The sequence below is a fragment of the Jaculus jaculus genome, chromosome 6 (assembly GCF_020740685.1).
Source record: "Jaculus jaculus isolate mJacJac1 chromosome 6, mJacJac1.mat.Y.cur, whole genome shotgun sequence".
NCBI lineage: Eukaryota > Metazoa > Chordata > Mammalia > Rodentia > Dipodidae > Jaculus > Jaculus jaculus.
In genome coordinates this window covers 45235934-45250903 of record NC_059107.1, presented here as the reverse complement: position 1 = coordinate 45250903, position 14970 = coordinate 45235934, and the positions used below count along the sequence as shown (strand labels likewise).

At 51.5% G+C, this 14970-nt stretch overlaps 2 protein-coding genes across 5 annotated transcripts; both read right to left on the bottom strand.

Moving 5' to 3' along the window:
- Positions 1 to 499: 499 nt before the first annotated feature.
- Tmem150a (transmembrane protein 150A) lies at positions 500 to 5342 on the bottom strand. 3 transcript variants are annotated; one of them, XM_045152467.1, is made up of 8 exons: positions 5255 to 5342; positions 4515 to 4731; positions 4095 to 4142; positions 3713 to 3799; positions 2231 to 2298; positions 1767 to 1894; positions 1461 to 1638; positions 500 to 1242 (listed from the first exon to the last, which is right to left on the bottom strand). In XM_045152467.1, exons 2-8 carry the CDS (start codon positions 4577 to 4579, stop codon positions 1001 to 1003), a joined length of 816 nt encoding a protein of 271 aa, XP_045008402.1. In that variant the 5' UTR covers positions 4580 to 4731; positions 5255 to 5342; the 3' UTR covers positions 500 to 1000. The 3 variants fall into 3 exon arrangements, with proteins under 3 accessions (XP_045008402.1, XP_004660579.1, XP_045008401.1); XM_004660522.2 differs by having other exon boundaries at positions 4515 to 4696; positions 5255 to 5324; XM_045152466.1 differs by having other exon boundaries at positions 4515 to 4965; positions 5255 to 5281.
- Positions 5343 to 10293: 4951 nt separating this feature from the next.
- On the bottom strand, positions 10294 to 14716 carry C6H2orf68 (chromosome 6 C2orf68 homolog). 2 transcript variants are annotated; one of them, XR_006637705.1, is made up of 5 exons: positions 14531 to 14716; positions 14330 to 14454; positions 12994 to 13142; positions 12370 to 12636; positions 10294 to 10567 (listed from the first exon to the last, which is right to left on the bottom strand). XR_006637705.1 is itself a non-coding variant. In XM_045151884.1 (4 exons), the coding sequence occupies exons 1-4, from the start codon at positions 14632 to 14634 to the stop codon at positions 12514 to 12516; spliced, it is 501 nt and encodes a 166-aa protein (XP_045007819.1). In that variant the 5' UTR covers positions 14635 to 14716; the 3' UTR covers positions 10294 to 12513. The 2 variants fall into 2 exon arrangements, 1 of the variants encoding a protein (XP_045007819.1); XM_045151884.1 differs by having other exon boundaries at positions 10294 to 12636.
- Between the last annotated feature and the right edge of the window lie 254 nt (positions 14717 to 14970).

The following is a 14970-nucleotide window of genomic DNA, read 5'->3' as shown; positions in this document are numbered from 1 at the left end:
TTAGAACCTTTAGTTAATATTGGAACTTCTGGGGGTTTTCTTTAGATCACAGAGAAGCCTTTAGCATTTTAAAGTTGTTCTCAGTATCCCTCCCCCATCATTGCCCCTTTTAAGGAATCAAAGTTCAAACCAGATTGCCAGACTGGGTAGGAAAAAGAAATGAGACTACCAGACCAGATCTGTTCTTTAGACTGTAGAGACTCAGACAGGGGTCCAAGCCCTGTGGAGGTTTTTTCTTTTCTTTTTGTTTTCTTTTGTTTGTTGTTTTGTTTGGAACTCATTGTGTAGACCAGGCTGACCTTGAATTTGCAGTGATCCTCCTACCTCCTGGATGTTGGGTGTACCACCATGCCCCCACCCCTTGTGGTGTATTTGGATGGCACCTGGCAGCTCTTGAAGAGCAATGAGTACTCAAGGCTCTTCCTAGGGGCAGGGCCTTCATTCCATCCCTGATGTACTGGGCGAGGCCCTCCCTGGCTCTCCAAAACAGACTACAAACTTGCAAATTAGAATTCTTTTAATAGATATAAAAAAAGTACTAAAATACCCTTGTGGTTCTGTGTTATTCGCCCTAAAGGAAGTGAGGGGCAGAGTGAAGCATCCCAGTGAGCCTTCCCTAGGCTAAGGCGTGCTCCCCTACTATCCAGACTTGTATCCTCCCCTGCTGTTCCCAGCCCCCAATTCCTGCAGCAGGAAACCCCAGTGGTCTGGTTCTGACACTGGGAGTAGAAGGCACCTGAAGGGCTGGCTGGGCAAGTGAGGACAGGTGACCTTTAAACACAACAGTACAGTGGTACGGGGGAACAGGACATGCAGCTGAGGCAGCTGGCAGGGCCTACTCCTCTATGGCACAGGTGGGTGTTGGGACAGCCATCTCTCCAGGAGTGAGGAAGCCCAGATCCCAACAGAATACTTGCTAAAAACTGTTTTTGGTACAAAATAAATGCGAAGAAGGTAAGGGTGGGGTACTGCGGAGGCCGGGCCAGCCACCCTCCAGACCTCAGATCATGGCAATGCTCTCAGGGGCACAGTTGAGGTGGGTGGAAGTGCTGCTGCTTCCAGAGGACTTGCAGGCCCGGCCAGGGGCAGGCTGCAATGCAGCCACCAGTGTGTCTGAGGAGATTGCCCCAAACTCGTAGCTGAAGGTGCCATAGAAAATGAGGATATCGATGACAAACACCCATTCACACAGGGCTGCCCCATGCTGGAGTTGAGGACTCTCATGGACAAAGAAGATACCGCCTGGAGTGGGGCTAAGGAAAGGTTCAGTAGGACATCAACAATCTAGCAATACCTGTTCTATCCCAGTATTTAACTGGGCCCCGGAGAAAATAAGGATCATTCTTCCCCAAAGGGAACATCAGACCCCATGGACACTGGTCAAAGGACTCTAGCTTCCCCCCACCCACCTTTGGCTGAGCTAGAGGGTGAGGTCTGGCTACACTGTCCCGGAAGGATACTAAGGACCAGGGTGATGAAGGCGATGGCAGCAAGCACACTCCGCAGGTGGGCCACAGCCAGGTCCATGGGGGCCGTGGCCCCGTGGTAGGATAGGACACAGTGCAGGCAGACAAAGAGCAGACCAGCCAGGAAAGCCACACCAGCTCCAACGTAGTGCAGAGACTTGGCGTGGTCCACCTGGCCCAGACAGAAGCTAATCCATGAAGCAGCCCCACGCCTCTGCCCCTCCATCAGTTCTTTCTTTTTCCCTCCTTATCCTCCCAGCCATTAACCTTAGGGGTAATTCATGGGGAGCTGGGAGGCACCTGAAAGTTGCCAACCACCACAAGGCCTGCAGCGTTGGTGCAACCAGTGATGAGTGCGGTGGTGTTGATCCAGGAATGCCGGTTTTGCTCCAGGAGCTGCCCGTACCGCAGGAGGCAGATCAGACCCACTGGGGGAGGAGAGCATGACTGGGGCCAGGCCTTCACCTTTCTCCAGCCCTGCCCACCTAGCCTGTTTGTCAGCTGCCACCATGGTCAAGCATTCCAGCACCTCTGGCCGTGGGAAGGGGTCAGACAAATGGGTGGTGAACTGGGTTTCTTCAGGCTTCCTGTCAGGGCAGCTGAGAGTTAAGCTACCACTTGGCCTTCAAAGAACAGGAGAGAGGTTGTCCCTCTTGCCTTAGTGCTTGGGTCGGTAGGGGGAAGGGTGGGTGGGGTTCCATGCAGAATGCGGGCTTCTGGGCTTTTCTGGGACTGGCCTGTGGTGAGGCAGGGTTATCACTCACCCATGAAAGCTCCCAGATTGCCAATGAGGCTGAAGAGGCAGCTCTCTGGGGGATACGTGCCACACTTGCTGAGGGGAAGGGTGAGGACAGAGTGAGAGGCAGGGGTACCAGTGGCCCCTCACTCTGGACCCTCCTTTATCTGTGCCTGAACCTCAGCAGGCAAGCCACTGATTTATAAGAAGGACTAGTCCCTCCCCAACTGGCTACAGACTGAGCTCCCCACCAACAGAGTTGTGTGTAGGAGAGATAAGAGGGTGCCCTGGAGTGCTTGGCAGATCTGTGACTCCTCACTGAGGTCTGCAGTTGGTCTGGATTTCCTTGAACCAGAACTTGGCTGGGCCATCTGGGTTTGAACTTAAATCCAGTTACTATCACTTAGTGGCTAGCTGTGTGACCCCAATGAATTATTGTGAGCCTCTGTTTCCCCAGACATAAGCAGTGAAAACAATGGTCCTTTCCCTGCTGGGAGGATTAAACTCAGCAGGATGCCCTGATCCTAGGACTAGCAATTTTTGTTTTTTTGTAGGTAGGGTCTTGCTCTAGTTCAGGCTGACCAAGTGCTGGGACTAAAGGCGTGTGCCATCATGCCCAGCTGGGTTTTTGTTTGTTTGTTTGTTTCTGAGACGGTCTCACGTAGCCCAGGCTGATCTGCCCATCTCAAGTGCTGGGGATTACAGCCCTGTGCCACTTTGTATCATTATTTATTTGGTTTTTCAAGATAGGGTCTTGCTCTCTAGCCCAGGCTAACCTGGAATTCACTATGTAGTCTCAGCCTGGCCTCAAACTCACAGTGATCCTCCTACCTCTTCCTCCCAAGTGCTGGGATGGAAGGCGTGTGCCACCATGCCCAGCTTGGTTGTATTATTTAATGTATGTGCAGGTATGTGTACATGCATGTGGGGACCAGAGGACACCCTCAGAACACTATCCATCTTTTTTCCTGGGGTGGGGAGGTAGGTTTCAAGGTAAGGGTTTTGCTCTAGCCCAGGCTGACCTGGAATTCACTTTGTAGTCTCAGGGTGGCCTCGAAATCCCAGCAATCCCCCTACCTCTGCTTCTCAAGTGCTGGGATTAAAGGCGTGCATCCCCATGCCCAGCTGTCTTTTTTCTTTTGAGGTACGGTCTCGCTCTAACCCAGGCTGGCCTGGAGTTTACTATGTAGTCTCAGGTGGCCTTGAACTCACAGTGATCCTCCTACAGCTGCCTCCCAAGTGCTGGGATTAAAGGAGTGCACCATCACGCCCACCATCTTTTATGAGACTGGGTTTCTCATTGGCCTAAAGTTCACCAATTAGGCTAGACTGGCCTGTCTCTGCCTCCCCAGCACTGGAATTACAAGCTTGTCACCATGTCTGTCTTTTGTTGTATTATTAATTGGCATAATAACTATTCCTGAGGCCCTGGGGACCACCTTTTGAGGCGCTTTCTGGAAATTTGGAGGTACCTAGGGTATGCCTGACCTGCTCAATTTCAAGGGCCTACCTGATGAGAGGAACATCATCCAGGGTGCAGCAGGTCTTGGGCCCTCCTTGCTCAGCAGGGTCAAAAGAGCAGGACTCATTGTAGGACCTACCAGGAAGGACATGAGTTAGGTTGGAGGAAGGGAAATCCCTAAAGTCTTGTCCCCTATAGCCTCTGGCTTCAAAAAGGACCCACTTCCAGACCTCCCCAGGGCCTGCCAGAAGCAGAAATCAAAGAGATGAAGGGTTGGTGGGAAGTGGCTAGATGGGCAGGAAGCTATGCCTAGAGACCAATGTCAGAGAACAGCAGTGAGGCCCAGGGTCTCCATCTGGCTTGTGGCAGCCCAAGAGGGTTTGGAGATGAAGGGAGCATGAGAGTGAGGCCATCTGCAGATGCTCCATACCAGTTCTCCACGGGGCACACGTGGCGGTTCATCACAGCCATGGCATACCTGTGAAAGCAGAACTGTTACCCTGTCTCCGACCCCCCTTACTGACTTATACCTTGGTTTCTGGTTTCATTTAGCCTCTCCTCTTGCTGGGGACTCAGCTGTGGTGGGGTGGGAAGTGGGGAGGTGTCCTCATGGTATACCGTGCCCCCCAACTAGAGGCCTTCTGCTAGTTGCCCTGCCTAGAAGTATGTCTGTCAGAACTGCCTGCTGGACAGCAGTGGTGCCAGCTTGTCCCAAGGGGCGGTGTGCCCAGGCATCAGGCCAAGCTTTGGAGACAGCCAGAATGACCGTGGGTACCATTCTGAGCCCACAGGACAAGGGACTTTGTGTGTGCCATCAAGCTCTGGGTGCTCATCCCGCCCCTTTACTCACACAGTCCATATGCCAGTGATGGAGAAGGCTGACAGGCTTACAGGCAGGAGGATCCAGGTGGTCATGAGGGAGTGGAGCCAGGGTGGTGGCCGTGTGGGGGGCAGGACAACAGGTAGATGGGGAAGAAGGGGCAGGCCCAGCTACCTTGAAATTTATCAGTCACGACCATCAGCTGCCCTGGCCTGGTGGAGAGAGATCAAGGTCCAGGGTCTGGTGACTGACCAAGGCAGAGAGGAAGGGGGAAGGGAGAGGTGGTCAACATCTCATCCAGTGCTCCCCTTGGCCTGTGAACGTCCAAACTTTGGGTTGAGTCCTGGCGGGAACGTGGGCACCGTCTGGCATCCACCGGGGGCCTTCACGATGCAGCCTAATGCCACGGTTGGGCAGGGAGGCTCGGGCAGGGCTGTAACATCTGGAAACGGAGCCACCCTCCGTAGCCTAGGGACGCCGGCTGGGGGAAAGCTGGAGCTGGGGGGCCAAGCCAAGCAAGCCCGGGAGGGTGCGTGGGGCTGGCGGAGCAGCGGCGAGGCGCTGGCGTGCAGGCAACCACCTGACCTCGGCGCCCTGGCCAAGGGGCGGGTTCTCGCGGGGAGCCCGACCCGGTCACCACACGCGTGGGCGCGGGGACTCAGCTTGGGCAGGAGCCCGCAGCCAGCGACGCCACCTCTTTCCTCCGGGACCCGAACCTCCCCAAAGTGATCTCGAGGGGCCCCGGGGGAAGGAAGGAGCCCGGTACGAACCTCCCCGGAGCGCCCCGCAGCCGCCGCGCCCTGCTCGGCCCCCTCGTGGCGGCTTCTCCGGCTGCGGCCCTCGGAGCAGCCCTGAAAGGTTTAAAGGGCCGAGCGGCCCCGCCCCTGGCGGCCCCTGGCCGCCGCGCCGCCCGCCGGGACGTGGAGTCCGCGCAGCCCCGGCCCCGGCGCCCGTGCCCCGCCCGAGACTACAACTCCCGAGCCCCCGCGCCCGCGTCACGGGGGAAACGTGGGCGACGCCCCGGCTCCAGGAGACCTGGGCGCGGGGGTCTTTGGCCCGACACCTCTGGCGCCGGGATCTAGAGGACGGTCGCGTTGACCATTGCTGCGGGGGCAGCGCAGCGGAGCCGGGGCGCTGGGAGGCCGGCCTCCGGGTCCCGGTGAGAGTGTCATCGCACACGTGCAGGCGAGCCCCCTTGGCGCTCGGCTGGCTGTCAGACTCCGGGCAAGCGCTCTCAACGTGGCGCTTCGCGGAGCGAGGCAGGTCCTGGGGAAACCTAGCACAAAGCCTGAGCTGATTCTTGGGAAATAAATTCAAGTGAACCGGATCGGGCTTTGTTTCCCCAGCCTCAGCACACTGGAGGAGGTTTGCTTTCATCATACTTTTTATTTCGGGGCATTCAAGTACACAGAGAACTGGCCTGAAGTCATCGTGTCCAAGATGTTCCCCGACTGACACTTGAAATAAGGTGACTGAGCCCAGAACATACCCACTCTGAACACATGTAGGTGCTAGCGTAGGGTCGATAAGGATTAACATGGCCAGGTGTTAAAAAAGAGGGGATAGCATGCTAGGCATGGGGGCGCATGACTTTAATCCCAGCACTTGGGAGGCAGAGATAGGAGGATCACAGTGAGTTCGAGGTCACCCTGGGACTACACAGTGAATTCCAGGTCAGCCTGGGCAAGAGCGAGACCCTACCCCAAAAAACAAACAAACAAACAAAAAAAGGGGATGGCAGCAGGGGAATCTGGGAAAACAGGATGGTGCGGGAATAAGCTGTCCCTAATGGACACCAAAATGTATAGATCAAGTGTACTCAAGGACATTCTTTTCTTGACTGAAAGGGTAGGGTTACTTCCGTTCACATACCAAAGTGTGTTCCTGACTCTGCCTTAAGGCTACCCCAGCAGTGGAGTCTCCACAAGACTGTCCTTGGGCAGACTGTCCCAAAGGCTGTGGTCACAGGCAGCCAGGAGTGGGAGATAGTCACACTGGTGCTATATGCTCAAAGGACCCAGACTGTAAGTAAACAGTAAAATGTACAATAACTTGGGTTTCAAGTGGAAGTTATAAATGGAACAGGAAACCTGCTGAAGAGCCCCTTCCCATTCCTGTTAGGATTTAGGAGTGAAAGCAGGGCCAAGAAGTACAAGTGCTCAGTGATCTCTGTATAAGAATAGCTATCTGACTGGGATAAAATCCAGCCCAGCTCCTGACCCCAGGGACAAAGATGTACCTCTTTAACCCAGAAACACCATCTTCCTGCCCAGCCCTCCTGGACAGTTTTTTTTTCCCCTTATATCCTTGATGGGGCTGAGAACCATCATTGGAAGCTTCATATAACTTCTTTTGAGCGCCTTAACTATGAAGCCCAGACTAGCCTAGCCTCAAAATGGGGATCCTTCCAGGTGTGGTGGCACACGCCTTTAATCCCAGCAGACCCAGGAAGCAGATGTAGGAGGACCACTGTGAGTTTGAAGCCAGCCTGAGACTACATAGTGAATTCCAGGTCAGCCTGGGCTAGAGTGAGACCCTACCTCAAAAAACAAAAAAAAAAGGTGATCCTCCTGCAAGCTGGGAATACAGGCAGGTTGCACCATGCCTGGTTAGTTTAGCATCTTTTAAAGTTTTTTTTTGTTGTTGTTTATTGTTAATTTATTTACTTGAGAGCTATAAAGAGGCAGAGAGAGAGAGAGAGAGGGGGGGGGAGGGAGAGAGAGGAGGGGAGAGAGAGAGAGAGAGGGAGGGAGAGGGAGAGGGAGAGAGAATGGGGGCGCCAGGGCTTCCCAGCCACTGCAAACTCCAGATGTGTGCGCCCCCTTGTGCATCTGGCTAACGTGGGTCCTGGAGAATTGAGCCTCGAACTGGGGTCCTTAGGCTTCACAGGCAAATGCTTAACCTCGAAGCCATCTCTCCAGCCCTAGCTTAGCATTTTTGTTGAGACAGGAACTCACTATGTAGTACTGGAACTACCCATGTAGATCAGGCTAGCCTTGAATTTGCCACTACCTCCCAATTACAGGGTTGTACCACCATGCCTGGCACCTTTATGGTTTTTAACATGGTATCCCAGAGTCCTCAGGCTCTACTGGCTGTTCTGACATGATGTGGCATAGAGTATTAGCACTCCAGAGCTGCAACACTGGAGATACTTGTGGGCTTATATGTCAACTCGAAGAGTTTCTAAAATAGATTTTTTTTTTTTTTTCGTTTTTCAAGGTAGGGTCTCGCTTTAGCCCAGGCTGACCGTGAATTCTCTATGTAGTCTCAGGGTGGCCTTGAACTCACGCAATCCTCCTACCTCTGCCTCCTGAGTGCTGAGATTAAAGGCATGTGTCACCACACTCGGCTAAAACAGAATAATTTTTAAGATGCAGCTCCTTACAAGGGCCAGATTCCTTGTGGATACTTCTTAAAGGACCCTGATTCAATTCTCCAGGACCCACGTAAGCCAGATGCACAAGGGGGCGCATGCATCTGGAGTTCGTTTGTAAGGGCTGGAGGCCCTGGTGTGTACATTCTCTTCCTTTCTCTCTCAAATAAATAAATAAATAAACTATATTAAAAGAAAACAAGAACGGGAGTGCCAGGGCCTCTTGCATCACTTTGTGCATCTGGCTTCATGTGGGTGGTAGGGACTTGAACCCTGGGCTGGCTTTGCAAGCAAATACCTTTGCCTGATAAGCCATTTCCCCAACCCATCCCCTTATGGATACTTGGTTGAAGAGAAGCCCAAGTCAAGGAAAAAGTAGGACCAGGTATCTTTAAAATCCCTTCTAGCGCTAATGCTAATGTGAGTTTAGCTGTTACACTCCAACCAGGTCAGCTCTTAAAATAGTCAGACACAGCAAGCGATGAGATTTCCAGTGCTGATTCTGTGGCGGAATGACTTTAGGGCAGGCATTTAAACTCCACTTCTTCACGTACACAAGTGATTTCACAACTCTTGGCAAAAAACAGTGCTGTAAAAATAGTTTATTGGTTAAAAGAAATACTGTATTCCAAAAGTACCTTACATGATTTTCAATTGGCATACTTCATTTTATTCATTTGAACACATATGTCGGAAAGGAGGAAAAAGAGCATATGGATTTTTTGTACATTTAGCACCATGACACAGCCAGTGCAAGCAGCCTTTTAAAAATTTGTTTTTGAAGCAGGATCTTGCTAAGTAGCCTGGGCTGGCTTTGCTGTGTGGCAATCTTCCTGACTCAGTCGTGTGTGTGTGTGTGTGTGTGTGTGTGTGTGTGTGTGTATCGCTATACCCAGCACTCCCAGCCTCTTGTTTTTTTGGCTCTGGGAAGGCAGAGTAGCCATTTACTAGGAAGGCCTTCATTTCTAGCAGCACTTCTAGCCTAAAGAATGTTGGGGTGGACATCTATGGCTTCTTGGCCATGTGATCCCTCAGGGACAGGATGAGAATTCAAAGGAGTTAAATATTTCAAATAATGGCCAATATTCTGTGGTGATTTTCCCCAAAGTCTTGGAGGTAGAAAGGTAGTCTGACCTCATTCCTCTTTGCTCACCCGGGAAGCACTACCCTGAATTCATGGACTCTGCCAAATGCACAGCAGACTGGATACTCACCATCCCAGAGTACACCCTGTCATCTGTATGTGCTAACCTCTACTGTGCAGTGCCCCTGCAAAGGACCACAAAGATGGAATATTCCTTCCACAAAGGCTCTCCCATACCCACACTGGACTGCAGCCAGTACATACATCAGTCAGTAACACACCTTTAGCATCTACCTTCTTATATTACACTTTTCAAAGACTGCCATGCTTGACAGTGGGTTACAATTATTTTTGTTTCTTTTCGAGGTAGGGTCTTGCTCTAGCCCCGGCTGACCTGGAATTCACTATATGATTTCAGGGTGGCCTTGAACTCATGGGCAACCCACCTACTTCTACTTCCCAAGTGCTGGGATTAAAGGCATGCACTACCATGCCTGGCTACAACTCTTTTTTTTTTTTTTTTGTTTTTCAAGGTAGAGTTTCACTCTAATGTAGGCCAACCTGGAATCCACTATGTAGTCTCAGGATACCCTTAAACTCATGGCAATCCTCCTACCTCTGCCTCCTGAGTACTGGGATTAAAGGTGTGTGCCACCACACCTGGCTTACAACTCCATTTTTAATGTTTAGCCTTATATAGCACAAGGGCCCTGCAAACCAGCTCCCCTTTTACCAGTCACATTGTGGCCCAGGAATTACAAAGCTATAAAATCCAGGCTCCAAGGGTCTCACTATGTAGCTCAGGCAGCCTCTGGAATGCCAGGATTACAGGTATGTACCACCACACCCAGCTGTTTTTTCTTCTGCTTCTTTTTCTTTTAAAGATAGCCAAAAGCATAAGTAATCCAAGGAGTGTTGGTTCTGAAGCAGCCTGCTAAAATGTTCCGCCTAGTGCAACACTAGGGCCACTCCACCACACTGCCCAGCACATCTCTCTAGACTAACACTAGACTAGAGCCTGTGAGAAATGTTCTACCGTGTTCCATATCTGCAGGCAATTCTGGTGAATAAAACAGAAGGTAATACCTGGGACCCCACAAGAGGGGCAAGAGAACAACGAGGCTAAGCTATAAAACTACCCTCAGAGAAGCATTTCAGGCACATCTGGAGAAACAGCAGCATTCCCTGGCTCCAAAAGATCACTTTTTATTTCAGCACAAGATTTAGCTTTGTTTAGTCATACTATTTGCTAAGAATCTTAGAAAATATTTCTTATGTACTTGATAAGCCAAGTTTCTCTAAAAGAAAGTTTAAAAACTATCATTTCCTGCCTGAGAGGGTCTTTGAGAGACTCACATAATAAACATAAAAAGACAAGAGATACACGCAAACATTGCTTTTTTTTTTTTTTCTCTTCCTTTTTCAAGAAGCAAACTTTTAGGTGCTTGTCTCTTCAGGTATTTTTTTCTAGGTTCTGTAATGGAACCAGGAAACAAATGATCCAGTTCTAAGACAGGCCCCAAAGTATTTCCAGACTAAGTGTTGAAGAATTCCAGTGAATCCTATGTTCCAGGTCACACATTCAGTTGAAGATCTGGAAGACTAAGGAAGCGGTCCTCTAGCCTGCAGGAAGATGGGGATAGTTTGGCAGAACCTCTGTGAGCAAGGAGCCTTTGGAGGGTAGTTGGCAATGACTTCTAAAGGCACTTCTAGCACAGTTGCCTACATAGAGGGCAAAGACTTTCTCCTTTGAAAGCAGAACTGGGCTCAGGACTGGCAAACTTAAGGCACTTAACCCTGGGCCAGCTCTGTGGGTCTGGAGCATTCTATCTCCAGCCATCTTCATAGCCAGGCCCTTCTAACTTACCACCTCACTCGCTGTCCCAGCATTGCAAGCTGTGACAAAACAGCTCTCAGGAAGCCTTTAAGAGAAAAACTGCAGTGATGACTAGCCAGACTGATTTTGAGACCCTCATGTAGAAACACCCCGGGGCAGGGGCTTTGGCTGCAGTCTCAGTGCTCAGGGGCTCTCTTACAGTCCACATTTCAAGTTGCTGAGGGGTAGGGTCACTTGCTAGAAGTTAGGTGCCTCAAAATTCCTGTACACAGGATGTCTTGTGGACTTCAGACCACAGCCTAACCCCTTGATAGAAAACAAAAAATGTTCCTTAAGTGAGAGAAATGCTATTCCTGGGGATCTTTACCCTACAGACAGACCTAAGTTAGCTTCTGTTGGTGGTGAGATAGGGTTGTGCTCTGTAGCCCAAGCTAGCCTCAAACTTGTGGAAATCCTCCTGCCTTGGCCTCCTGAATATTGGGATTACAAGCATGTACCACTATGCTGGGCCCAAGTGACATAAGAAAGGTAAAAGCATGGGGAAAAGGAGAGGGGCTCACTTCACTTCCTTTATGGTCCTCAGGATTTTTCTTGTTCTCCCCCCACCCAATCACTAAGCTCTACACATAGGCAATTATTGTTAATGTTGAGTTTCCCATCACTCCCCCCACCCCGCCCCCAAGGTAGTTTCTCACTCTAGCCCAGGCTGACCTGGAACTCACTCTGTAATTTCAGACCAGCATTGAACTTAGGTCTATCCTCCTACCTCTGTCTCCCAAGTGCTGGTATTAAAGGTATGTGCCTCCACACTAGGCTATGCCACCATGTCCAGCTAACTTCCCAACTTTAACAGTCCAAAACTATTAAGTCATAACTGGCAAGTCAGTTTCAAGCTCATTTTGATGATTCCCCTTTAGTCTGAGAGAGAATATTCTGTTTACAGCTAGGGATGAGGTCAAAAGCTGAAATTCTGTAGCTCTAGCCAAGGCAGGTTTTGCTGCAAGCAACAACTATCAATTAGCTCAGCATCTTTTTCTAGTTTTCTTGTGCAGACAGTGCAGAGAGGTAGGACATAGAGCAACCTAGAAAAGCCACAGAAGGGGAAGGAAACATGCTTCCAAGTAGGCCTCAAAAACAAAGTTCCCCCATTTTATTTGCTTCAGAATTACTTGGAGAACTTGTTAGAGGCAGACTCCCAGGACCATCCCCATCCCACTTCCAAAGTCCTGAGCAGTAGAGAAACAATCATGTTGGGTGAGGAAAACTGATTGTACCTGAGGCAAAAAGATGGGGGAAAGGAAAAGCCAGAACTGGAAAAATCTAAGCAAACATGGGTGGAGGTGAGCAGAAACATGAAAGAACCCTAAGATAACCAATGTGGCTCATGGCGTGGCCAGGTGTACATCTGTGTGACAGCAGCATGGGGGCCGCAGGCTTCTTACACTTCGGCTCTCTCTTGAAGTCTCTGTCCCCAGGACACCAAATTAGCCAAACAAAATGTTCCAGAATGTTAGGCTAAGCAAATGGGCCAATATACAAAAAAGAATGGCTAACAGGGAGGTAGGCTAGATATGGTCCTGCAACATACCCTTGTGGATGTAGCAGCTTTGTGGGGTAGAAGTCTGAAGATGGATAGACTGGTCCTGATAGCCCTAAACTAGGGTGAGCTCCCTGAGCAGAATTCTTCCAAGTGCAGTGAATCCAGCCTGAACACCTTCCGCCTTCAACCTGGTCAGTGTTGGCTCTGGCGCTTTGCAATCTCCTCCTGGATCCGCAATCTGAGGGCCTCTCGCATGGGTGGATCCAGAGGTGTGTGCGCTGAAACTTCCTCACTCACCCTTCCCGGGTCATCATCCTACATGGAGGAAGAGTCAGGAAGCTCAGGGCCTGGTCTTTTTCAGGAAGCTGTCCTGTCCCTACACAGCATTCTCAAAGAGCTCTATTTGACTCAAAGGTTTGTACCAGCATTTCTCAGACATCCCTGGTTATTATGATTCTCAACTGGGGCCACAAGTTCTTCCTGTTTTCCCCATTGAGCATCACTCTGTGATGCAAGAAGTGTGTGTGCCTGAAAGCACTGCCCAGAAGTTCTCTGTCCCCATGTGGAGCAGATACTTCCTACTGGCCCCGAGGTCCATGTGGCTCAGGGTCTGGCAGTAGTTTCCACCATGGCCCATGACCTTCAGGCTGCAGCTATTTCCAAGAGGTGTACCTGATACACGATAACTGTTGTGACCTCTCCACTGTCCGCTTCATATTCTAAGCAGAAGAGCTGGCGGCTGGATGGCTCCAGCTCAGAGCTGCCGCTGCTGCTTTCACCCGACTCCTCACAGTCAAGGTTGCCTGGGCGGCTACAGCTATCTGGAACAATGAACCAGAGAAAGAGAGGGGAGAAGGGGTCACTACTGTAACCCCTGCCCACAGAGATGACTTGGGACAACAGGGCAAACAAAGCCCCAATCTTTTGATGGACCTAGTGTCTGTGTGTGTGAAGGTGTGCATGGGACTTGTATGTATGTGCACGTTTCTTGCGCTGCCAATCAGAGGTTTTACCCCACACCCCTTTTTTTCTGAGATACCGTCTCATGTATCCAACGCTGGCTTCAACTCAGTATGTAGCCAAGGATGACCTTGAACTCTTGATTTTCCTGCCTATAACCTCCTAAGACTACAGGTGTGTGCCACCACACCAGGTCTTATGCAGCGCTGAGGATCAAACCTAAGGCCCTATGCAGGATAGGTAAGCACTCTATCAAGTGAGCTACTTCCTTAACTCTTAACTTCCATTTGTATGCCCACTCCAGAGGCAGCACTGCCCCGTTACAGAATAGGTACACATTTCTCCAGCAAAAAGGACAGAGCTCTACCTGGGTTCAAGTTCAGGTTCTGCCAATTTCCTTTTTTTTTTTTTTTTTTGGTTTTCGAGGTAGGGTCTCACTCTAGCTCAGGCTGACCTGGAATTCACTCGGTAGTCTCATAGTGGACTTGAGCTCATGGCAATCCTCCTACCTCTGCCTCCCAAGTGCTGGGATTAAAGGCATGTGCCTCCACGCCCGCCGGTTTTGCCATTTTCTATGAGATCCTGGACAAGTAATCTCACCTCTTGGAGCCTGTTACCTTACTGTGAGACAGATGTAACAGCTCTCAACCCATGGGAGTCTCTGCGCAAAATATGTTATGTAAACAAGATCTAAAAGCTCTGTAAATAAGGATTGACAAACATTTTCATTAGGTCTTATGATTTCTAGGCCTCAGTGAAGGTGGAGGGCGGAGGCCACTTTCTGGGTTCATTTCAAATTATATATATATCCTAGTCGTTTTTAACTAGACCTTCTCTCCTACTGGGTAGCAGAAACACTAGAATACAGCATAGCAGACCAAGCGGATAGGCAGATGCCTTGCTGGGCTGGGGACCGTGGGGCCTCGGGCAGGAACTGGGAGTGTGGACGTGGCTCCAGCAGGAGCAGGTGCGCTGGGCCCGCGGGCTGGGCAGGGGGCGTCCCTTCGGGGCAGGGCGGCGCCGCAGGAAGGACTGGGTGGGGTCTCACCTCGCCCTCGGTGTCGCGGCAGGTACACCTGCAGGTCGGGCTTGCGGGGCCGGGTGGGCGCGGGCGTGTGTCGCCTCCTCACCTTCTCCTTGGCGGCCTGCTTCACCTTCTTGTCGTAGTCGTCCCTGCGGGGAGCCGAGCGGGAGTCAGAGGTGGTCGGGTCGGCCGGACCGGGCCAGGGGCGGCGGGGCGGGGCGGTACCGGGCGATCTGGTTCCGTCGGATGTGGTGCACGAAGCCGTGGCTCATGTCCAGCCGCCCGCCAGGCTTGCAGCAGAGCCCGGGACGGCCATCCCGCGACTCCATGTGAAGTCCTGGGCGCACAGCCGCCAACGCCAACGCCGCCTCAACGGCCGCTTCCCCGGAGGCCGCCGCTCCGACGGTCCCGGGCCCCAGGCCTAACTTCCGGTCCCGAACTCCGACTTCCGGTCGCGGGAAGGCTGCCGAGACCCAGCGTTACCGCGCGCGGCCTTTGCGGCGCTGCTGGGCGGAGGTGCTTGCTCGCCATCCCTGGCGCGGAGATTTTTTTCCTTTGGAAGCAGGGTACCAGCGCACAGCGATGCAGCCAGAAAACTTCAAAAATGCTAGTCACCCAGGAATATTGCCCTTCTGGTGCTACCGAGAAAACTCCATCACTAGCTG

Excerpts from the sequence above, each read along its gene's own strand:
- Tmem150a (XM_045152467.1), bottom strand. The coding sequence starts at position 4,579 with ATGACCACCTGGATCCTCCTGCCTGTAAGCCTGTCAGCCTTCTCCATC. Across the intron at positions 1,639-1,766 it reads TGGTGGTTGGCAACTTTCAG|GTGGACCACGCCAAGTCTCT; the intron begins GTGCCTCCCAGC and ends TGTCTGGGCCAG. Across the intron at positions 1,243-1,460 it reads CTTCATCACCCTGGTCCTTA|GCGGTATCTTCTTTGTCCAT; the intron begins GTATCCTTCCGG and ends GCCCCACTCCAG.
- C6H2orf68 (XM_045151884.1), bottom strand. The coding sequence starts at position 14,634 with ATGGAGTCGCGGGATGGCCGTCCCGGGCTCTGCTGCAAGCCTGGCGGG. Across the intron at positions 13,143-14,329 it reads GCCGCGACACCGAGGGCGAG|ATAGCTGTAGCCGCCCAGGC; the intron begins GTGAGACCCCAC and ends TCATTGTTCCAG. Across the intron at positions 12,637-12,993 it reads CAACAGTTATCGTGTATCAG|GATGATGACCCGGGAAGGGT; the intron begins GTACACCTCTTG and ends TCCTCCATGTAG.